At 37.1% G+C, this 25,962-nt stretch overlaps 1 protein-coding gene across 2 annotated transcripts in view; it reads right to left on the bottom strand.

Moving 5' to 3' along the window:
* Positions 1-25,962, bottom strand: part of Tusc3 (tumor suppressor candidate 3) — a 131,842-nt gene that overhangs the window by 24,068 nt on the left and 81,812 nt on the right. Inside the window, exon 6 of one of the 2 annotated variants that reach the window (XM_057752719.1) lies at positions 18,374-18,463. The exons of the other annotated variant lie outside the window; for it this stretch is intronic. Within the exon in view, the coding sequence (XP_057608702.1) occupies positions 18,374-18,463 (90 nt within the window). The remainder of the gene's footprint in view (positions 1-18,373; positions 18,464-25,962) is intronic. 2 annotated transcript variants of the gene reach the window in all.

Raw genomic sequence — 25,962 nt, forward strand, 5'->3', positions numbered from 1 at the left:
TTTTTTTATTATTATTTTTACATGCTAAATGATCAGAGCAGTTAACCTGGCTCAGGCATACTCTCAAAGGGTTCCTTAACTGTAACATTTCCCTTGATGACTAAAAAGGCAACTATTTCTCAAAAGAAGTCTCCAGTTGTGTGTGCCTGAAATTGACCTAAGATACTTTCTTAAAAAAAAAAAAAAAAAAAAAAAAAAAAAAAAAAAAACTACAGGTTTTTATAACAGGGTAGAACATTTAAAAAACAGTTGGTGATGGGCCAGAAATAGTATTTCATTATGCGGGAAGCTTTCTGGAAAGGGCAATGTTGTAATCATGTATTTTAGAAAGGTTAGAAGCTCAGAAGAAACATTTAACTACTATGTTCTTTAACACAACGAACAAACTGTCATTGCAAATGTAGAAATTTCAAGTTCATATAGCGTGATGGCGGAAAATTGAACAGAATCAATAGTAGGAAACTACCTGACATAAATCAGACAGGTAATACTGTCTTAGGATTTCTACTACGACAACGAAACATCATGATCAGAAAGCAGGTTGGAGAAGAAAGGGCTATTTGGCTTACACTTCCATTTCGCTGTGTTTATCAGTGAATGAAGTCGGGGTGATAGTGATACCATCAACAGTATGGTAGAATTCAAAAATGAAGATTCAGAACAGAATTATTGTATATACTGCTCTAGTGTTATTTATATAAAGTTACTTCATAGGTTAATTACACACATCTTTGTGCTTGAGGAAAGGGCTACAGAACAATGTGATACTTGATTTTTGGAAAGAATTACCTAAAAGAGAGACACATTTAAAAATACACCGGGAATCAGTATATGTGTCGTCCTTCACCTGCCTTCTGTCAACAATAAGATGCAGATTGAGCCATGCAGATTTGCAGTGAGCTACTCTGAACAGAACTGCTGCAGCTCCCATGAGAAGGTAGAGAGTCATCAGCAGAAATTTCATCAATAAAATTTTAACATGTAATTAGTTAAGTGTATTTTAAGGACAGAGCATGTCCAACTGAACCTGTAAAGTCCTGTAACAGTTCAATGGACTACGAATATCGTGCTATGCACTGACTGAGGTGTGTACTCCCAGCAAATTTACCTGTTGGAATTCTTAACTCCAACAACCTAAAACATGACTAAGTGGAAAAAAGGCATTCAAAGAATTTAATTAGAATTAAATTGTTATGTCATTCCCTAATTCAACAAGGGGAAGCATCCTTGTACAAAGAGATGACGGCAGGCAGGTAGAGAGAGAGGCTGTAGTGATATTTCATTTGTATTTTAATAAAGAAAGCTTGCCTAAGACCAAAGAGTAAAACGGTCACACTGGTCAGCCCATATGTACCATGCAGTGGTGGCCAGCATTAGAGAGGAATATAAGACTGGAGGAGACAGATCTCAGTTCAGTCTCATTCTGAGGATTCGTGGAGGCAGGATCACCATTTCGGTCAGAGGCAGAGGTAAAAGCACGTGGCTGGCTGTTTTGCTTTTCTGATCTTCAGGTTGAAATCTAATATCTGTCTCTGGGTTTTTATTATTTGTGCTGCATCTATAAACTCAGCAAAGGGAAGCAGAATCTTGCTTACTGACACTTACTGACCTTAGACCTCAAGATTTCAGTCTCTGTTCAAAAGAATTTGTTGCTGAAACACCAGCAAGTGTTCCTACTGTAATCCAAAGTACACTAATACAGGTTCCGCTGGCAAAAATCTAGTATTTCTTTTCTCTAGAAGTATATTAATTGATGACACTAATGACTAAAATTATTTTTGCTAGCTTCCAGGACAGTAATGTTAATGTTCTACTTTCCCTTTAAAAGCATTCATATTGATTACTCCTGGAAGTATGTATAGGTGAACACACACACACACACACACAAAAAAAAAAAAAAACCTGAAATAGGCAAGTAAAACTGATAGAATGAAAGAACAAAGTGACAATTTTTACCACTTAAGGTTTATGTTGTTGTTTTAAACTTCTACATAACACACACACACACACACACACACACACACACACCATAAAACGATTATTTGGGGATCAAGTCCATTTTCTGTCTCTGCTAGTCATAGACCCCACTTTGTGCATGCCACAAAAACTCCTATTGAACTATATACTCAACCCAACATGCTCTGTCAGACAGATATATATTCTTACCATCAATAGTGACAATATTACGACATAATATCAATTGTTTACAAATGCACACAAATTACTTTTTGTAAATTATAGAAAAATATCAATCAAAATGACTTAACATGGAAATGCCCAAGTATCAACTTGATGGTACTTTACAGGCTCCTAGAGAAAATAAAACCAAATAAATTGATCTTAAGGAAAAATGGGAAGATGGACAGAAGTGTGCAATAACAAACTTCAAGAACAAACACGAATGAACTGAAATCTTTACTTTCTCTAATATTTTACAAAAGACAGAAAAGAACACAACAGAGTTATCAGGATGCAGGATGAGCAGGAAGGGAGGGTAAAATAGGGGGCAGAGGCTTTGGGGAAAGAATCTTAAGATTCAGTTAGTATCCATCTGAGAATGTTTTAGAAAAACAAGAGGACAATAAGAGAAATGTAAAAAACAGGTCAGGGCTGAAGATCAGAAGAGACTAACAGCAAACAAGACCGTACTAGAGAGCGCTACCTTTCAAGTGTATGCCCTGCTGTTGGAGAGTTACAGGATCTGATGAGTGTCAGGAGGCTTCCAAATGAGTGTGTATAGTGGGAAGACAGGCACAGAATTTAAGGGGAAGGAAAATGTTAACACAGAGACAGCATGCTAAAAGTATAAACCTACAGGTCTCAAACAAAGGGTAAGATCTGTCTAAGTGAGGACATTAGAACATATTAGAAATCTTTACTACTCTTTAAAAACCCTGGATCATATTTTTCAAATAAGTTATTAGGTGATTCATTCAGATAGTACATAGCTCAATCACACTTTCTAATGTGAGTACAAATGATATAACATATATATTATCCAATCCTAAGCAATACAAAGAAACTCCAAATCTACTTAATTTTTCTCTAGAAAGGGCTGAACAATTTTCACATAACATTAAATGGAATTCATATATCATCTGTTGGCTGTTGCCATGTTTTTCTTAAAGTTCATGAAATTAGCTTCTCATTTCTTTTTTCTTTCAGTTCCCTAAATATTTCAAAACATGACTATATAGTAAACTATGAAAAGAGAAGTATACATTTTACTATATTTTCATAGTAGAATCACTTCAATCCTTACTGAAATTTTTCAAATGAAAAACTCCCTCAAAATATAGGTAAATGTCTGTAAGCAGCATTATATTTGTTGATATAAACCAAGGGAAATTATACAGCTCACGTAAGAATACATTTTATTTTCCAGACAGGCTGTCCGATCTTTAGGAATGTCTATTCTGTTACCTTGCCTGGAGAGTAGGTTAAATAACTGCCCCAAATTCATCGATATGCAATAACTTGCAATGCGATTTGATTTGGAAGCAGGTGTAGTTGATGGTCAAGTATCCCTAGTCAGGGACTGCAAAGGACACAGCGAAACAAAGAACTGATATGCTGATGGAGGCAGAGATTGCGGTGGTGCGCCAGCAAGTCAAAGAATGCCAAGAACTTCAGACAGCAATCAGAAAATAGGGAAAGTACTCGTAATTTCCCCAGAACCTCCAGGAGAAGCCAAGTTTGCCAGTGTACCTGCATTTGGATGTCTGCTTTCTGACCTCTAAGCATTACACTACCCAGTGTATGGACAGCTTTAGAAAGTCAGTATACATCATTATCCACTTGCAGAATCCCTATAGAAACGTAAGGGCCTGGGCTCTCGCATTTCTGTCCTCACGTTCTGTACTTATATGTAAAAAGCTGCTGTTCCAGTTCTGCTACCTCAGAAGGTATCTTATCATAGCTTTCCACTCTAACACTGTGAACGTATCATCCTTTCATGCCCAGTATTGAGAGGGGTTGGTATAATTGATGTTCAGTTATTACTTTCAGAAGTTAAAAAAATAGAATTAAATATGACAATCTGCACATCTTAGAAATTCTTACATAAATTCAGTTGATGAAAAGAATATTTGAAATGATCATTGAAGGACTGAATAAACCAAAGCCCAACAACTTCAAACCAACAGCTGCATTTTCAACATATATTTACAAAGCTCAGTGATAATGTCTCAGGATAATTATTTTCCAAAATACTTGTAATTTATATTCAACTATCATTTCATTACTTTAACAGGTATTAGGAAAGTCACTGAATCTCAAATAAAAGAATAGCATCCAAAATTAGGCTATCTGAACATACTTTAGTATACTATTAAACAATAGCATTAGGCTTTTGGACGTAACATACTTAAAACCACGACAAACTAATTATTTGAGAAAAGTATAGAGCCAACACCCTGAAAAGACATATCTTAACTGTTTTATGGTGTTATGTGGGCATGAATCAATGCCTAAGCTTCCATATACCTTCATTTCAAAATTTAAATAGCATAAACTAGAAAACAATGTTCAGCTGAACAGAGGGTGCCTCAGTACTTTAGTTTCCCATAACACTGAAACTGTCATACCCAGGTGCTATTCTTGTGCTTTCAAGAGTACAGTGTAGCTGTATTTCATCCACACAATGGAAGTTATGTAATATTTACTATTGTATTCATATTTTATATTATAACCTTCATTTCAACATGAGCAATAAAAATTGTCTATTCTCTTTAAACAAAGATAACATATTCTAACTTTTCCTACATTATAATTTGAAGTGCCTGTATAAACAGCTGAGACTATTTTCCATTACCTGCTTGAAGGAGAACACAGTCATCAAGAAAGATTAGAAGGGACTAGAGAGCTGTCTCAGTGGGAAAGAGCATTTGTTGTCCTCGAAGAGGAAAACATTTGATTCCTAGCAGCTACATGGTGGCTTACAACTGCCTGCAACTCCAGTTTCAGGGGATCCGAGGCCCTCTTCTGACCTCTGTGGGCATCAGGCATGTACGTGGTGCACACACATACATGTATGCCAAATACTCATCCATACAAAATATGAAAATCTTTAAGAATTTTTTAAAAATAAAGTTTAAAGGTCATTTTCTTTAGTACCTAATTTAAAACCAGAAGTTCAGACTCTAAGAAGATGTTAGATTATTTAAGAATTTTTTGTATCATTTCTTGAGAACAGCACTTCAAAGCATGGTACTTTTCCTAAGAAATAAGATTTTCTTTTGCATGCATAACTGACTATTAAAATGAGAACAATACAACTAGGCTAGAAGATGAAAATAAGCCAATATATCATCTGCATATGCTGTACCTATATGCCTAACAGTCATCTTATGATCAACCGAAAATTCACTGGCGCTCTGATACAACAGGGAAAATACTCATGTCTGCACTACAACCGGGTGCAGTGAGAGACCCAGACAATAACTGTAGTAGACTTCATGTTCCAATTTAAGGCATTCACCCATCTATGATATCAGTGAGTTTAGAAACCAGACATCTGAATCTAAGCTTAATCACAAGTGCCATTGTGTCCTAACATGGGAAGTGGGGTTTCAAGCCGGATTTCCCTAATAAGAAATAAGATTAAAGAGTATGAAAGAGGTGATCCCGGCAGCAAGAGAAGCTCCTCTCACATTGGCCGTCAGTGTGCCTCATGCACCACCACTGGCACGGAGCAGTGACTGCAGTAGAGATAAGCAAAGCTTATTTTCTAACATATTCCCAACAGCTATGCTTGAGAACACTTATATCCAATCTTCTGAGAAACCTTCTACCAGACCATGTTGGCAACAGTCTAGTAAGAATTATTTTAAAGAAATCTGTTAGTTCTAACATTGCCAAAAATAGCTACCTAAAAATTTTCATCAAGTTGATATGAAAGGGATTTATGAAAATTGCATATATTATTTCTTGACAGCCAATTAATTTAGTAGAATACTATATTTCCTATATTTTCCCTATAAATAGCTTCATTATACTGAGATAATAAAATGGTTTCATTAATAATGGTTTAAAACTGCAATAATTACGCTTAGTGGGTACATGAGGAGGGCGTGTACATGCATGTATACAGGTAACATGGCCTCTGTTAAGATAATGGGACAATATGCAGGGCTCCTCCTTCCACCATTTGGGTCCTGAGGATTGAATTTAGGTTGTCAGGCTTGTTCTTGAGTATCACTCCCTTCTGAGCCATCAAACAGACCCTTTTATAGCAATAATTATGTCTATACAGCATGCACAAGCATAATTTTTAAAGTATGTGATTAAAAAGTATCAATCGCACCATGCAGCTCTATTCAACTTAAGAGGTGAAGAGAAAATTGAGGCACACACCTCCTTTGTCACCAAAAACACATCTCTACATTCCTTCCCTCTGCACTGGGTGACTACAACTCCCAGCCCTGTACTCATGGAGGGCACAGTAAGGAAGCATGTAAATGGGTCCTTTCTAATTGTCTGAGAAGAGATGGGTCATGAAAATATAAATATCCTTGGTAATGTAAATAACAGCAAGCAACTGAAATAAAGCCACAGGGATTCTAGGTAGACCTAGGAAATTATGTAACAAAAGATAGAATAATGACTTAAAAAAAAAAAAAAAAACAGAAACAAAATGATGAAAGGCACCAGGTGTTATAACACAGAAAAAAACTGATTTGAATTAATTGTTTTGTGATCAACATGTTTTGTTAACTTAAAGAAATCACTTAATCCTACCAATACCCTGGAGATCTGATATTACAAGTGATTTAAGATTTCCAAACCCAAATCCTGTAGCAAAGTTGAATAATATAAGAACGAAAGGTGTGAGACTGTAGATACATAGCTCTGTAGGTAAAGACACTTTACAGCTGAAGACCTAAGTTCAAATCTCAAACACTCTCAAAAGAGTCTATCACATCAGCCAAAGTGATTCAGATTCCAGGAAAATGGGAGGTGGAGACAAGATTCTCAGTAAGTTTGTGGACAACTGGTCTGGTTTATGAGAAAGGATGAAACCCTGTCTCAGACAAGGAGGAGTGGCAGAGGTTTGTATCCATAAGCTGCCCTCTTGCTCTCGTATGTGCATGACCACATCCACATACATGAAGTCAGGAGCACTGAGTATACACATACATACATTCACACACTCGTTGTGGAATAATCCTTATGTACACTGTAAAGATTTGTCACTTGGACTGGTTTAATAAAAAGCTGATTGGCCAGTAGCCAGGCAGGGATTATAGGTGGGACAACCAAACTAGGAGAATGATGGGAAGAAAGGCAGAGTCAGAGGGGACACCACCCAGCCAGCTGCTGAGGAAGAGGATGCAGAGAAAATGAGGTAAGAAACCATGAGAGATGTGGCAAAGCATAGATAAGAAATATGGATGAATTTAATTTAAGAGTTAGCTAGTAACAAGCCTGAGCTACCAGCCAAGCATTTATAACTTATTAAGTCTCCAAGTCACTTATTTGGAAAGCTGCTGCTGGGTACATAGAAGGAACAGAAAACACTGCCTAGATACAGGGTTGTCCCAAACTATTATTTTCAGCATCACTAATAAAGTACACATACATTAAGAACACTAAAAATTCAAAATCAATAGTTCCACTATAACCCAAAATACATGACATTTGTAGAAATTTCCATTTAGTCAAGAAAAAGGTAAATGAAGGTGTAGTTTCTTTTACTTCTCTTTCCAAAACACTACAGGCTATACTGAATTAGGCAACGCAAATCTTCAACGTTATACCTGTACTAGTATCACCTGTTGTCGTGCCCCAGTGTTTCTTCTACAACCCTGGGTTCACAGAGTTTAGAAGGCACTTCCTTCTCTACTATGAATGTGCCCCACAACTCTATGGAGATATAGTGGTCACTTGGGAGAATCTACATGCGGGAACTCGTTTACCATAATGTTGAGGTTCTAGTTAAATAATGGTGGCAAAGTCTCAGGGTTGCCTGTTTTGAAGAACTGTGTTCAGTTTCAGGAGCAGTAGAGGGTTTATTTCTCCCTGACTAAATTAATTACCAAGCACAGGACTCCCTTAGTAGACATTTCTAAAAGCTACCTATGAATTTGCTGATAGCGTTTTCAAGTATAGTTCTGAAGCCCCTAGGCCTTTAATAGATGATTACTTCAGGGATGGTTTCCGGTTCTAGGGTACAGAAGTCTTCTTGTCACTTATACACATTTCTCCACTCACTTTCAGACAGTGCACACATACACACACACACATGTACACACACTTTCCAACACAGAGCTTTCTATAGCTGTGCTGACTGTCTCACGAGGAAGGAAGTTATCTACCATCTCAATGTCAGAGATGGATCACCATTACTGCTTAAGAAGGGAAGCTGTATATATGTTTTGTAAATAAAGTCTGATTTTTGGTACCATAGAGATTCCTACCATCTATTAAATGTATTTTAAAAAAGCTGAAGGATGAATGCTAAAGTAGGCAAGTACAGCAAGTAAACCCTAGGTGGTCACGAGAACAGTAGCACTGCTGCTCCATAAATAATGGTTCTTCTCTTCTCACGACGGTGCTGTTATTCTGAAAAAACTCTGACAACCTGAAATCCATCAAGAACCTCCTGAATTATCACTGAGAACTGAGAACATCTGTGTCAACATGACTTAATAGTTTGTTTAAGGAAATCTTTGCCTGACAAAGATAAGACTATAAGCCAAAGAAATAACAATAGAGTTTGCTTCAGGAAATCTGTACAAATCAATTTAACATGAACAACAGTCCACACACCTGGGTATGTAGCTCACTGCCAGAGCCTTGCCTTGCAGTATCCAGAAAAATCAAACTGGAGTGTCATAATCTTTTCCAAATCCTATCAGCTGCCTGCCTTGGCATGCCCACTTAGACCACATAAGCCCAGTTCAAAGGCTCTGGGAAGATTCCACTTCTCTCTGAAGCATCACACAGCCCTTCTTCCTCAGTAAGTGCATCCTCAGGTTCATGACATGCTCCTACATCTGTCCTAAAATGTCAACTACTGCCCTCACTCCCAAACACCTGCAAAAGATGTTATACATTTCTTACATTCTTAACTACAGAATAATAAATATTTATGTAATTTCCTATAGAATACACAATTTTATATATAAGAATTTAAACAAGAGTCTAGCTTAAAGCTTCTCATAAAAAACAGTATAGTCAAGCAGCAGTATATTTTGTATGTAATATGTGAGCTCTTAGCTCCATGTTCTTTAAGATTCCTGTGTTTATGTCACACAATCGCAAACCATATGGTCCTCCAGTTTAATTACTGGTTAATAGACTAAGTTCTAAAATCATGGGTCGCCTTCAGCAATGGTAAAACACTAAGTTTATTAAAAATGCTGCATGACTATAACTAGAAGTCCCTGACCTGGAGTTACCCTTCCATGATGCATTATTTATGACACTCTTGTTCCTAGAGACCATCTTCAACTTCATCTTCATCTTCGTCCTAGTATATTCGGACAACATTTTGTTTTCTTGTAATTATTGAGTATGGACAAGGAAAGAGTAGAGATCTGAGTGCACCACTAGACTGCAGTGACGGATGGGTCCCAGAGAAAGATCTCACAGAAGGAGAGATGCATTTTTAAAGATGGATAGTTACATTCTGAAAATATAACCTAATATTTACTAAGTATATAAAGTGAAATCTAATATATCTACACAATATACAGTTATTAGATATTTGAAAAGTTTCTATTACTGGGAAAATGACTTTTCATTCTTTCAGTGGAAAGGATAATACATAATTTTGCCTAACTTCTTGGCCCCTGACAGAATTTTACAAGGCTTGATGTAGGACACTGCCATTTTATTTAGTGAAGAAAATGTTTCTTTCACAGCATCTGTTCCTTTTGCAGAACCTGAAATGCTTTCACACCATTCACTGCAGCTTTGCTGTGTCATCTACTACACGACTCACTGTTGCAAACAATGACTTTGTATACTACACATTTCAGCGGTGTTTATTTGAAGTATAGATTGATTGATGTGGAAGAAATCAGTATTTGATAGACATTTAAACATGGTATGTCACATATTAACTATAGTTTGACACAAAGCCTCATTTAAGTCTGAACTGAGTATCTTAGCTAAATATCAAGCTTTCCAAATGGATGAAGTTTTAGGATATGCAACAATTATAAACTTATGATAGATAATTGATTATGCAGGATCAATAGTTAATGTTTCAAAGGTAGAAACAGTTTTGTAATAATAATCTATAAAGTCTGAGAAGTCAATGTTCTACTAAGTAAACTGTAATATATGTAATGCCATTACTTTTCCAGATTATTCCTAAAAGAATTAAAAAAAAAATCAATCAAAAAATAAAGCAAAGTTGAATTCACAGGTTGAAAACCACCATAATGTGAACATTAAAAAAAAGAATAAAGTATATCTAGTCTAGATATTTTGGATGTATCTTTTGGCACATTTTTCACTCAAGAGGAGAATAATTACAGCCTCATGAGAATTACAATGATGTATTCTGGCATAGTGATCAGGTATTTTTACTTCATTAATGGACATGATTATGAAAAGATATATGGTAAAATCAAAGAGTTATAGCAAGCAAGATAATACCACTCAGAATAATAATATTCCCTCAAGAAAAACAAATAACTTTCACAAAAAAAGTTGTATGTGAAATGTGTTAGAAAAGAAGAGTTCAGGGAATGAAGAAAGGAGGAAAGCCATTATAAAACCACAGCACATAAGGAAAGAAAACATTTACATGTTTACTGCAAACAAGAATTCAATTAAATACAATATACTGACTTATTCTTCTATCTCCATGGATTCTGAATTACTTAGTTATTGAACATAATAATAATGTTTTGACATTTGCATGAAGAAGGGAGCAAGTGGTGGGCTGACAGAAGCTGAGAGAAATCTATTGACACATGAATTTTGTCAAGTATTCTTTAAATGTGGATTTTTCCCAGTGCATACCTATTTATTCCCACAGTAGCATTTTATGAAATTCTAATCATATATAAACCAAGCCTATTTTTGTCTATAGGATAAGCAAATTGTGTTGCTTTTCATAGTTATTTGAATAGAAGGCAGTTAACAAATATTTTTGTTTTGATAACATGTGTAGCATATAATGTGAAGTTAAAGTTTACAGAAGTCCTTAGGCATATTAAACACTAAAATTATATTATAGCAAATATCTAAAACTTACTGTAAGTTTTCATTTTAATGTATACAGAAGTGATTGGTTGTGAATGTTTATTTACTTCAGATTCCATTACTATTATGAGATGTCAAATGGTATTATATTTGGTAGCATTCATAGAATAATGTCAATTAGTGAAGTTTATAGGTCTTATTCTTAAATTTAATGATACACACTTAAAATGCTTTTCCTAGATTTCAAATTATATGCCAAGGCCAGCTAGGGAGGCAATGAAGCCAAAAGTAACAGGCAATATAGGGAAATATGTGCAAAAGATCAGACACACATGGAGTCGACATAACAACCCTGCAACATAGTAAGAAGCAAGCTTCTACAGATGAGACTCTGCTGACCCACAGAACCCTATGCAATTCCGCTCTAGTTTATGAGGTGTCACAGTGAAGCTGTACCAAACATTACATCTGACATTAGTGCCCTCTCAAGGAATGTTCACTGCACTGAAAAGTAATGGGATGAATCAACCAGGCCAGAAAGAAACCTGGTTCTAATCCCTAATATAAATGTTCCGCCAATCTTTTGTACATTAATTATATTGAACTTTCTGGGCTCTATTATATTTTAATAACAATAAGATCAACATTTTTGTTGTAGATGATACTGAACAGCATTGGTAAGCATCTCTACTCAAAATATCACAACAGTAGTTTCAGTACATACAAACTCCAATTTATAATTGGAGATGGGATTACACAACTAATAAGACCCTCAGAGATCCACCATGAGTATAACCTGAGGCATCAAAGTGATGCATGGCGATAGATATGGATCTATATTCATTCTTCTACATGTTGACATCCAGTTATGCCAGCACCATTTGTTAAAGATGCTTTGTCTGACATGGGGTTAGTGAAGATCCTTTCCCACTCTGTAGGCTGTCGTTTTGTCTTGTTGACCATGTCCTTTGCTTTACAGAAGCTTCTCAGTTTCAGGAGGTCTCATTTATTTATTGTTGCTCTTAGTGCCTGTGCTCTATATTTAGGAAGTGATCTCCTGTGCCCATGCATTCAAGGCTACTTCCCACTTTTTCTATCAGGTTCAGTGTGATCGGATTTATATTGAGATCTTTAATCCATTTGGACTTGAGTTTTGTGCATGCCGATAGACATATGGGCAGAACACGTGGAATATTCATAACTCAATTGCAAAGCAGTGACAAAACCTGGATTATGTATGACCAACAGCAGCAGACCTAGGCAATAGCTGACATCTAAATCGTAAAAGGAACAATATATTCGTTTACAGTGGGAGCAATAACCTAAATATAAACTTTACTGCTTTTATGCATTTTTCTTTAAGATGATTATCAACAGAAAGGTTTTGTTCCCCATATGACTATGAGTTGTATAGTTTCCCTTTAGCTACACAGTAATGATTACTTCTGTGATGGCTTTCATGCTGTTAAGTGGATCATTAGTGCTTGACTTGTGCAATTACAGAGCATCTTAACAGTGACAAACAAACTCGCAATCAGCTCAGCACTCTCCTCCCGCACTATTAATTCTCTTACATTCCTCATATCGTTTACATTGAACTAGAACTTTGTTAATAGTTTCAGTTTTTTAAAGTATGTGTTATTTCACAATTAGTATGTTGTAATATGAAGAAAAACACTGTACTACAGATAGCTTTTATATATAAAGCATTGAAATCAAATGAAAAAGTCAAAACAAATCGCAACTGTTATTTTATTTTTATTAAGCTTGTTTTGTCCACTCTAGCTAGACTAGTTAGAACCTTATGTGATTAAAGACAGAATAAGAAGTTCAGAACTGACACGTCATCTATCAATTACATGTACTTACTTTATATTACATACTGCTTTATCATGTAAGTGTGTGTGCACATGCATGTGTGTGTGTTCCAGTGAGAAACCACTCCACACATATAGAGATTTAAAAACAAACAAACAAACAAACAAAAACAACAACCTAATAATAGTCCTTGGCTGGTCCTGGCTAATGCACACAGAAAACCAGCCTTAAACAGACAATTTTACCAGCATATACGGGCTTACACATTCCACACAAACTATCATCAATACATCTCTTTCAGGTCCAGGCCCCCGGTTATACTATGGACAACTAAAACAGAGATTGGAGACTGCAAGTCTACCCATATGGGCTGATGATATTGTCAAAATTACTTCTTAAGCACAGCAGAATACTTCTTTTCAGATGGTTGTTATTCAGGCTCAGCTTGCCCACCTTGGAGACTTATGATTCTCCTGATAAAGGCTTAATGGCAGACCTGTAATACCTAATGATGGTTGTTACAGGCTGTGGCCTGCTTGAATTGCCCATGTTCTTTGAAATGGGGAGAGTCTAATGACTGGTGATAAGACAGGGCTGTTTCCTTTTGTTACGGGAATGGAGCCCAACTTGATAGCAGTCTTGCTGAACACTTATAGAAGTGGTGTCCCAGCAACACTACACTTCAATTATGGTACAAACTTTTCTAACAAAGCCCACTGCTTAGCTCTGGTTCTAACAGCAGCAGGAGCGTTCTTTTACCTAAATTCTACTTTGTGTAACAATATTTCCAATGCAAGTTTATTTGTAAAGTCTTGACAGCCTCAATTTTATGACTGTAACTTTCTTCCGCAGCAAGACAGCATGTATAATATACTCTACCGATGGCCCCAAATCACAAACAGTTATTCCCAGTGCCTCCACAAATTTGCACTGGTGAGTGCAAGGGAAACAGGAAGGCAGAGCTTAGAGGACTGGACACTGATTATGAAGAGCAGAGTTCAAACAGAAATCCTATGAACTGTCAATGATAGAAGCTCTATAAGAGAAGAAACTTTCCATCTGCATAAAAACATTGACATGTGTAATAAAATTATAATAGAGATAGATCTTGTATACACCTTTACTACTTTTCTCTGCAGGATTATTTATAAGACATGATAGTTTCTTTAAAACAAAGAACTCATCATGATAAATACTTTTAAGTATTATTTAGCTAGTTTTTTTCAGAGCATACTAACTTAATAAGATGAAGCTCTATTTTTTTCTTATTCTATTCGCTTTTATTTGGAATCTGAAGGGCTGAAGGAAGCACTGTTTATGAAGGGACTGACATGCACAGCCCCAGTCCCTCACTGCCCCCAGAACCTGTTCCTCTGTTTGTTTGGATTTCTTCTGATGAAGTTCAGTAGTGCCAGGAAACAATGGTTTAGCAGGGGACAAGCACATGACAAATGACTGCCATGAGAACTAGCACCTCTCCCAAAGGGCTCCAACCACACCTGAGGGATGACTCTCAGACAGGCACCAAGAGCCAGCGGCTCACAGGAAGAACTAACCTGGCAGGAGAACATTTTCAGCTATGCTTCCTTTGTAGACTCGGCCACTTAACAATTCTCCTGTTGTCTTCACCTCCAATGTGAACTATTTTCCACTAAGTCACTCCGGCACTGTTAAATGTGTGTGCACAGCTGCTCCCCACAGCTACTCTCCTGGGGGCCTCTAACTTGTCTGGCTACTCTCTCCTTCATTGCACCGAGAATGAACCTTCAGCAGGCCAGGTGAGGGTCTGTCGCATCCTTCCCTCCTTGTTCCATAGCTCTGCTGTTCAGCAGGACCCTGCTGCTTTTAAAAAAGTCAAGCACCATACTTTCTCATACCGACAGGGGAACTTTTCCGTTTAACAATCACACAGTGTAGAATTGGTCATTTTCCTATATATGGCTACAGTTTGTATTATGGAACATTGAGCGGTGGCGTGTCCTTAAGCTAGCTGGCATGAGAGCTGCCACTGCAGTTATAACAGCCACAAATACACCTAATCATTCGAAAAACCAGGCTAGGCTGCAAGAATTGACGTCTGCAGTCTAGACATCTGTTCACGAAATGATTTCTGCCAGGACAGTGAAGTCCAGCATACAGTCCTTCACCTGTTCCCAGGGTTCCACACATTGAGGAAAAGTTACACCCTGATGATGGTCACCTACTATTTCAGATTCCAGAGTTACCAGCTGTGCAATACCTAACGTTAATGGCCAGTGTATGATTCTGAAACATCCCTTAGTGGTGCTACATGGGAAGACTGTGCTGTTTATGCTGGGATCCTCTAGAAGGCTGATGTATGAGTTCCTAGTGTCACAAATACAGCAGCCTATGAAAGCAGGAAGACAGCACAAGACATGGCGTGTGAACTCAAAACACTCTATGGAATAACAGATAGAAGTACACTGTTGAAAACACCAATTAAATTTTGATAAGTTTGTAATCTACACATTAAAACATTTCTCTAAAGCTTATTTTGTTTTGTTTTGTTTTTCGAGATAGGATTTCTCTGTAGCTTTGGAGCCTGTCCTGAAACTTGCTCCATAGACCAGGTTGGCCTTGAACTCACAGAGATCCACCTGCCTCTGCTTCCAGAGTGCTGGGATTAAAGGTGTGCACCACCCCTCTCCTTATAATCAATGTTTTCAAAGGAAACTTTTAGCATGGTATGCAAAAGAAAAGTTCATAATTTGTAAATTTATACTTAGATGTATTCTCACTATGTGTTACGTAGATTAAAATATGCAGCAGACGCCGCCAGAAGACTTACTGTAGTTCCTCCACCCAGCATGGAAGCAGCTGCTCTTCTAAGGACTAACACGCATTAGCTTTTGAGCATCAATAACTAAAATCTGAACACGGATACATATCTGTGTTAGCTTTATTTTACATGGTAGAGACGAGACTTCATTGTTACATGGAAAGGTGCTTTGCTGTACACGCCCTACTCTCTCATCCTGCAGTTACCTTATTTATTTCTCTGCAAGACCGTTCAGTGGTTGTTAAGAGTATTAAGAATGGAGTTTATTCTTATTATTCTACATCTGAAAGTCATACACATGTGAGAAAGCTATGGTTTAAAAACACATGGCCATGGAGTATGAGTGTGATCGGTATTGCTACCTAATTTCAACCTTCCAAACACACACAAGCGCTAACATCCCACCTGGGGAAACTCTGATGGTATCAGTCCTACTTATTTTGGTGAGTGTAGGTGAGCACTCAATCACAGTTCTAATAGTTACACAATGGACAACTCACTAAGATGAATTTATTCATGTTAATGGTCGATTGCAAAACTTTTTTTTTTAAAAAAAAGAAAAGCCACTTATTAGGCATTTTGGTCTGAGCAACAAAGAAGTAACTGATATATGAAATTAGTATGAAGAATGTGTTGTTTCTCTGGCTGACCACATGACTCTAGGCTTTTGGAGCGCATCAGCAAGAATGTGGAAATCTGAAGACATCAAGGTAAAGGAACTCATAAAACACTGTTACCTCAACTAAGGAGAAGACACTAGATTTCAGAAGACCAAAACACTGACTAAACATAGATAGTAACTATTCCTGAGGCTCCAGGTGAGAGCAGATTCCATCACGACCTGGACTGGAATAACTAGAACCCTCGGAAGCCTAAATATTTGTGCAGATGGAAACAGAACCTGGCACTGTTTATGTATGTTGGTTTTACCTGTACAAGATTTACAGGACTGGGAGGTGTGCATTCAGGTTTTCGAGAAAAGCTGACGACATTCCAGGTAGTAAGTCCTTCATGATCAGTGCACGGAGATGTGAGCCAAAGACAGAACAGAGAACTCAGCATGGCAAAGATGCCAGACATTTGAGAAACCAGCCAAAGTGGATGGCCCAAGAGAAAAAAACACACATGAACTGAAAGCAATAGGGCCATAAATCTGAGGATGCCCAAGCTAGCGACACTTCACATGGCTCGACAGACAGATTTAATGTCAGCCTGCTAGTTTTCAGTTGTTCAAATTCTCCCATTTGGAGTTGGAAAATTTACTCTGAGACATTGTATTTTACTTTTTTTATGTTTTGAAATCTGGCTGGGGCACACATCTAAGAGATTTCCTTGAATGTTCGTAGAAACGTGGTACTTCTAAATAGTCTAGGAAGTGCACCAACAGGAACTGCTGGTATTGAATGAATGCATCTTACGTTTAGAGATGATCATAAGACTCTGGATGGCAGAGGCTGAGCACTGTGCTTAGATGTCTTCTATAGACTCATGCTTTGAGCATGTATTCCCCAATTAGTGGCAGTCTCTTGAGAGGCTATTGATTTTTAACATGTGAGTGGTTTGCTGGAAGACATCAGGTCACAAGGACCTTGGAGAGGTCCAACTGCCCCTATTCTGAGCCCACTTTCTCTGTTTCCAGGTCTGCTGTAGTGCACACAGACTCTACCTCACGTTCCTGCTCTCATAGATTAGCATACCCTCAGATTGTGAGCCAACATACATTTGTCTTCCTTGAGATGTTTCTGCTGGGTGCTCTGGTTACAGCAGTACAACAGGAAACATAACTGGCTACACATTGAAATGTTTACTCATGAGATCAAGAGTGAGCGCTGTGGAAAAAGAACTGGTCACAGGTACGGGGGGGACGCGGAGAGAACTGCCAGCAGTCTGCTGACCTGAATGACATCATTATGTAATCCAGCAAAAATCCTTCGATTTTTCCAAAAGAACAAAAATGAAAATGAGAAAATAAAGCAAATCTCTAAATGTTTTTAAAACTCAGAAACCTAATATTAAACTTGCAGGGGAGAAAGTGACTATGTGAATCTATTACAGTGTTGCCTTCCCATCTAAATAAAAGGAATCTAACCGGCCAAGTCATATGAATTTGTAAGCTATTACTGATGTAAATTCCACTACTTATTATTAATAATTCATAAATTTTACAAGGTTTTTAACTCTACTTTTAAGTAGTAAAGGTTTCTTAATACTCTAATATGATGTTAGAATTCCTAATGATATTTAAATTAACTTCTGAAGGTTAAACTTATTACTAATGGGACACTAGATACTTGTTTAATTTTTCTTATGTTGTATTTCATGTTGTAGTCACAGTAATTTGCAAACCTGTAGAATACTGTAAGTATATGTGTGCATTCTGGAGTGGAGACAGTAATGTTTATGATGATAACATCAAAGAAGTCTTTATACTAAGTAATACATATTATGTGTTTATGCATGTGTGTGTATATGGGGCAGAAGTAGTAAATGAAAAATAGTGGTTTTATGAAGAAAACCTGCTCTTACTAGAGGGTAATCATAGCTTCATTAAGAGGGATCATGTTTATAGTATCGATTGATAGAAAACAAACTTACCACTTGTCCATTGTGTGGGTTCTTATGAGCATATGGAGGTCCACGGATATGATTCCACATCTGGCCAGACGTCATAGCAAAGACTATACACTGAAAACCAGGGTACAATATTTCAATACATAAGCCAGGGAATGGCAGAATAATGCATTTAAAAAGTAACGCTCACCATTAAACTACCATTTAAGAATCATGTTTCAGTTCCCACAGTAAAAAAAAAAATCATTTACTATAAGATTCTGAGCATATTACTCATCCTATCTGCATCTTCAATTCCACAGCTATGACCTGACTAATTTTCCCCGAGAGATACAGTGATGGCTACATGACAGACATGTTATGTCCCTGGCAGAGTGACAACCTCAGAGCCCTTGTCAAGCTGCCAGCTGAGAGAAGAGCTGAGCCAGGAGGCAGAGATAAAGAGCATGGGCCTCTCCATCTCCATCTCCTAAACTCCCTTTGCACGCTCCGGGGGCTCCAAAGCTGATGTTCTTGGGTTACCATAGCTCCACCCCCACTACTACTTAGCTGCTTTTGGCAAAGTGCCCACAACAAATCTAAATCCGTAGAAATGGAAGAAGCTATGAAAAGATACATTCAAGAAGAACTCCTAGAGATTATTTTTATACCTGTTGGCTCTATGCCAGAAACGTTTATTTGGAAGATATTCTTGATGGTAACAAAGCATTAATGGGGGGGGGTGTTAATGAACAAGAAATAACAGATTGGTCATGATCATGTGACTAATACGGTATGTGACTAATACCGAAATATTATTTCAAAATTCATAAACTCAAAAACACCTCTAGAACAAAATGCGTGCCTGGGGTCAGAATGTCCCCTTCGGCCCTGTGATCTGCGCTATTACTCTTCAATTCCGCTGCCGTCTCTGGAACTGACCTGTCTCGATGAGGTTAAATATAGCCATAAACAACTAGCCAGGTTTGTGTGGTTTGTTCGTTTTTTGTTTTGTTTTTAAAAAGAGGACATGAAGAAGAGGGGCAGGATGTGGCACATCTTTACAGGACATAAAAACTCAGAGAACTAAGTTGGATTATGTGCAATAACTGCTTTTTGAACCAGAGTTTCAACAGAAAACGGTAAACTAGTTTAGAGATGTTCATCTCAATCTTCTACTCGCCTTGCTGAAAGTAACTTTGAAATTAATTTGGTCTTCTTAGAAGCCAGAACTGACATGGGCAGAGTTGAGTAAGACATTTTCTGAAGCCAGATATTTACAAATATTTGTACAAAACTTAAGACTGTATATCAGAATACCAGTTCTACTATAGGTAGAAAACATATTTACCCATCTAAAACTATAGTTTATGATGGAATTATGTGAGGAAAATAAATTCTATATTTAATTCACATATTAGTGCCAGTGATTAGAGAGACTGGTGAGTTAAAATTTTGTGCTAAAGATATATAGTTCAGGTAGAAGGTATTTAGAAATCCCACAGAGATACAGTAGTGAAAAACACATTTAGAGTAAAACAGCCGACCTCCGCTACTGTCATAGACAGCCAAAGACACCAGAATTCTACCGGTTTGGGGCAAGGCCTTCACATGAACTAAATCTGCAAGTGAAGCTACCCTGATGCACCTTGCCTTTTTGTACTGACTGCTTTGTTAATCCTACTTCCAGACATGGCCAAGGTTAGACTTTATGAAGAGACAGTATTTGCACTATGGAGAACAGTTTCGAGAATTAGTAATAATTAGAAATAATAGTGGACTCTCCCATGGTACTGATAAGAACTGACAGAAGGACAATCATATAAGAGGTGGAAACAGTGGGTCTTGACAGTTTATTGACATGACAGTAAACATACTCAAAGCTAAAACTAAGAACGCAGGTATCTGGCTTATTCTTTATCTTTGAGGCAGAGTCTCATAGTCGATGTATAAGCTCTGTTTGCGTGAAAATAACTGTGTGGTCCAATCTGACTTGTGAGCCACAGCTTCCACCTCCTGGGGTCTCGGATTACCGTGAACAATATGTATGGCTACGTTACTGGTTTTTGACTAGAATAATAGGGTAATTTGAAGAGCTACTCAGAGATACTCAGAATGAGGTTTAGGCATGCAAGAGTAAATAAGGAGGGAGAAAAACTTGGAATTCAGTTTAAAAGGGTAACCACAATAAGCCTTCAAAATACTCCTTTCTGGAGCTGAAACAATGGCTCTGCAGCTAAGATCAACAGGCACTCACATATACACATAAAATCAAATCTTTAGAAAATTCATTTCCAAATGCACTACACGTTATATAATAACAGAAGTAAAGGAAAAGATGACTAGAGATGACTATGAGAAGAAATTGAATTTCTCAAGAACACAAGGTAGGGCGAGATTAAAATAAGGTCTAAGAAGAACCCCAGAAGGCGACCCAGAAATACTAGTCATCACGGATGTTGGAACCTGCTGTGGAATAATTCTTCTTTATGCTGTGAATATGTATTACTCTCATTAATTAATAAAATAATAATAGGCCAACAGCAAGGCAGGAAGTATAGGACAGCCAAAAAGAGAGAACTCTGGGAAAAGGGAAGAGTCAAAGGAGTAGCCAGCAGATGCAGAGGGAGAATGCGATGGATGTACTATGCTAATAAAGGTATCATTACTTGGCAGAGTACAATTAAGAAATATGGGTTAATTTAAAATGTGAGAGCTAGTTAGTAATAAGTCTGAGCTAATGACCGAACATTTGTAATCAATATTAAGCCTCTGAGTAATTATTTGAGAGTGGCTGTGGGACAGAAAAACTCAGCCAACAGGAACCCAGAGATCTGATGTAGTTGGGAAATGTTACATAAATAGCAGGCAAACACAGTATTTTGGAAAATGAGGTCATAGTGGTCTGCAAACATCAGAGTGGGGGGAAGATCAAATATAAAACAACCTGACAAGTCTCAACAAGAAGGTAGAAGGTATTTACCTGGGACATCTATATCAATCACCTCTCCAAGGCTCAGGGCACATCACCATAAAGGGGTCAGAAAGAACACAAGAGCTCAAGGATAGGAAGGAGTGCTGTGAACAGCTGTCTGTTGGACATGACAGGATGTTGTACCAATGAACACAACAGCATGGCTGCATGCACAAGACCTACACCCACTGGGCCTATCAACAGCCCATCATGGGATTTTAGAAAGGAAGCTATTATTATACTCTAGCCAGTTGCACTGCTAGAGAATTAGTTACAAAGAGAAGATTTTACAATGATACAAGAGGTGTTAGCATCAGGTAGGAGCTGAATTTGTTCAGTGTTGACAGTAGTCCAAGACACAGGAGGTTCATCTATCAAACATGGTGCTGCAAGGGAGTCTGGGAATTTACATCAGATAAAAAAAAATCTTCATTTGCAATCATAAAAAATGCATAATCATTGTGAACAGTGCATTTGAGTGCCATATAAAAACCATTTTTGTGGCATGTGAACATCACTCAATAAAACAAATATAGAATTTATCCCGAGATTTCCACATTATAGAGTTTAGCCAATATATGAAAATAAAGAATTACTGCTAAATTATGATACTGACACCATGATACTGCGAAATATTAACATAGCAATAGATACAAGTGTAAACATGTTTTACTAGTGCTCAAGAGAAAATGATCAAAAAAAAATAACAACGACAACTATTTTTTTCCCACTTACAAAGATGAACAAACAACAAACCACAGAGGCAGCATTATATAAGTCACAAGATACAGTTTTATGAAATACATATGGGGCGCAGGGTGGAAATGGCACACGCTTTTAATTCTAGCACTCTGGAGGCAGAGGCTGGCAGGTCCCTAAGTTTGAGGGCAGCCTGCTCTACAGAGAGAATTCCAAGACAGCCAGGGCTATACAGAGAAACCTGTCTCGAAAATCTAAAAAAAATTAATTAGTTAATTAATTAATTGAAATACATAGGGGAGGAGGTTTTTTCTACCCTCTGTGAAATCAGAGCCACTCAGTAACTTTGAATGTTTATTCCAACAAATCACAATGTGTTTAAGGCTTAAGGGTCTTTACTGAATGTGAAAATTGTCTGGGAATTTATACTAATCTTCAGCCTTTAAGCTTCTCATAAAATCTAAGTAATTAAACTGATATAATTTCTTTGAGGCAGGAGAAACATTAGGGTGTGAGAATCTTCTACTAGCACAGCTCATCAGTAGGAGCAGACAGAAAGAACTTCTATCCCACTGTGATTTACTGCGATAATAAGGCTGGCTTATTAGACTTTTAATGATGTCTTATCTTTCTGTTTTTAATTGCAGATCCTTGGGATGTTTTCTCTTGTGTTTGAAATGAACATCACTATTCACCACACTAATATTGCTTAGGTTAGAATGACAGTAATCTGGAAAACTAGAGGTGTCATGCAGCTCTGCACAATGCGCTACAAACGACACAATTTTAACCCATTCTCGTATTTCAAGCAACACCGCTTTTGGAAAATTACAATCTTTACATTTGTTCTACGTTCCTTGAAATTATATACTACTATAATTCAGCATTGTATTCAATCATTCTATAACAACATCATAAATCAGGAAACAATTAATCCTCCAACTAAAAGGAAAGTAGAATAAAAGGAGAATGAACCAATGACCTGGGTTCTGTTCCAGGGAAACATTGTTGCCTTTAATAAATAGAAAGTATAATTTTGCCTTCTACTCAAGAAGCTTAAGAGGCAGTAAAATCTACCTGTCTCACTTTTGTAATTTAACTTAGGACCTAGGAAGCTATGAAATATGTATGTGTTAATATCTCCAGAGCTCATTTCCTCTTTGCCAAGAAGTTCAAATCTTTCTGTCTATTCTATATAAAAACCATGATGAATAATTTCCTCCTGTTTGCAATATACAGTCTATTCTTATTTGAGTCATGAACCAAAAGCATAAAATAAGTACAGTAGTAAATATAATTATTATCCTTACAGGACAGTGTACTCAGTGGTAAGGGCTTATAACACTAATTAATTTCTTGTGAAGCATGTTTTTAAAGATCATCTATAAAACATACACCTAGTAGTACCTAGACTTATTTGTTTTTTTTTTTTTCCCTAGAAAATAGCACAGGGTAAGAGGCTTCGGAGATGACTTAAAGAATAGATTGTTTCCTCCGCAAGTATTGAGTACCCCAGTTCAGTTCCCAGGTACCAAGTAAGAAAGTTGAATATGTTGGCATATGCCTGTAATTCTAGCACTGGGGCAAGGGAGCCAAGAATATCTTTAGAGACTGCTGGCCAAGTATAGCTAAATTATGATTTTCATAATCAATGAGAGGTTCTGTGTCAAAAAATTGGGTGGAAAGAAACAGAAGATGATACCCAATGGCATTCTCTGGACTTGTAAGCCCAACTTTAAACACATGAACACACACACACACACACACACACACACACACGTGCACTCACATAAAGTAAAGAAATAGCACAGGGAAAGAGATTCTATAAGCACTATTTTTTCTGGATAATTCCTTTTGCATTACTCATGTATTTCCTGCATAGATGATCAGTGTTTTAAGAACTCCTCTTTTGCTAGGCAATTAAAGGCTTTTAGTAGAATTTCTCCAAATCAGATGTTAATGTTTCCGCCAATACTGAAATGTATATTCTTGCTTACAAAGAAAAAAGAGATGTCGCTTATTTAAAACAGACAAATATTTGGGAAACCAAATAAACAAGACAATATTTTGCACAGTCTCTTTACTATCTAAGGAAATCTACAAAACAGGTTAAGATTATATAGAAATGAACAATCTATATTTAAACATTCTAAATAATTAAGTTTGGTGATAGTAATAAGGACGGTAGAAATGGTGCTAGAAGAGAGGAACCTGAGCACGATTCACAGGACATGTTTGATTCTATTGCTACTTTAATGACTTCACTTCTGCCAGTGACCCTCAGATACATAGACACTGAGATTTTAATCCTCCCTTTGGTATTTTTGAGACAGGGTTTCTTTCCATGGTCCTGGCTGTCCTGGAACTCATTCCATAAACCAGGGTGGCCATGAACTCACAGATCTCCCTGCCTCTGCCGCCCAAGTGCTGGGACTAAAGGTGTGCATCGCCACCACTCAGCAAACTGTGTATGTGTGTATGTGTGTGTGTGTGTGTGCGCGTGCATGTTTCCAGACAGAATTTCTCTTTGTTACAGCTTTGGCTTTTTCTAGAACTCCCTGTACTTTGATCAGGCTGGCCTTCAACAGAGATCCACCTGCCTTTGTCTCCCAAGTGCTGGCATTAAAGGTGTATGCTACAACCTAAGGGTGTGAGAGTTTAATCTCTATGTTAAAGAAAGGAAGAGGTATAAAAAAGTAGGCAGTTTATTTTTTAAGATCAATTTATCATTATGATAGAACTGAAATTGTATTGTCTGAAAACGTCTGTTCTAGAATTCTGTTAGTGACTTCAAAACGGCTCTTATGGAGAGTGGTTCACATGCCAAGATTCCCTTGTCGGGTATGTATTTTAAAACGTTAGAATATAGTCTTCTATGCCAAGGTAACTGGTTTTTAAGGTTTCAAAGTAAAACTCAACAAAACTATGCAGATGACACAAGAAACTGATCTGTTGTTGTACCTAAAACACATCAGATAAATGTTCTTCTATGCATTTTCGCTGTCATTATGGGTTCCTTGTGTCCAGTGAACTAATGCCCGAGATAAAAATAAAAAAAAAAAAAAATGTTCCTGATTTTAGACACAGCCAGCTTTCTGAGTAGAGAATACAAGTAATTAGGGTCAAATTCCAGTTCAGAGAGTTTCCAGCTGTGCAAACTGTAGCAAATTGATTTTAATTGACTCTTTGTTTTCCTGTAAAATAATAATATAAACTTCTTTGCATAATTCCTGCAACACACATAAATTCAATAAATAATAATATTTATCATTACTGCCGTCTGATATGCTATGAGAGTTCAGAGAAGAAAACTGACCACTATTTATCTGTCTGAAACAGAGGACAGATTTGATATGATATTCTTTAAGTACTAGTGAATTGGAAAATTTCAACTATTGGGTGAGACTGCTTGTTCATTCCTAGCTGCCAAGACTCCCAAAATAATCACACGAAACCTATATTATTTGCAATACTGTTTGGCCAATAGCTTAAGTGTATTTCTAGCTAGTTCTTGTATCCTAAACTAACCCATCTCCATTAATCTGTGCATCACCACAAAGTCGTGGCCCATTGACAAAGTTTCAGTAGGCTCCATTGGAGGTGGCTATCTCTTACAGCAGTTCCATGGCTTCTCACTGACTCTGGCTGCTTTCTCCCAGCATTCAGTTTTGTTCTCCTGCTTAGCTCTATTCTCTCCTATCACAGGCCAAAGCAGCTTCTTTATTCATTAACCAATAAAAGCAACACATATACAGAAGGTCTTCCCACATCATTCAACAACACTTTCAAAGACAAACTGTACTTTTACAAATAAATTTGGGTATTTGCTGAAATAAGCAACCTCAAATCCAGTCAAGACAAAACTTAACTTACTTTTTGACATGACACAGTTTACCCAATGTTTATTTATTTTCCTTTACTTTAACTCAATTAATACAAAGAAAATAAAACTTTCTTAGAT

This window comes from Chionomys nivalis, chromosome 20 (genome assembly GCF_950005125.1).
Source record: "Chionomys nivalis chromosome 20, mChiNiv1.1, whole genome shotgun sequence".
In the NCBI taxonomy this organism is placed as follows: domain Eukaryota; kingdom Metazoa; phylum Chordata; class Mammalia; order Rodentia; family Cricetidae; genus Chionomys; species Chionomys nivalis.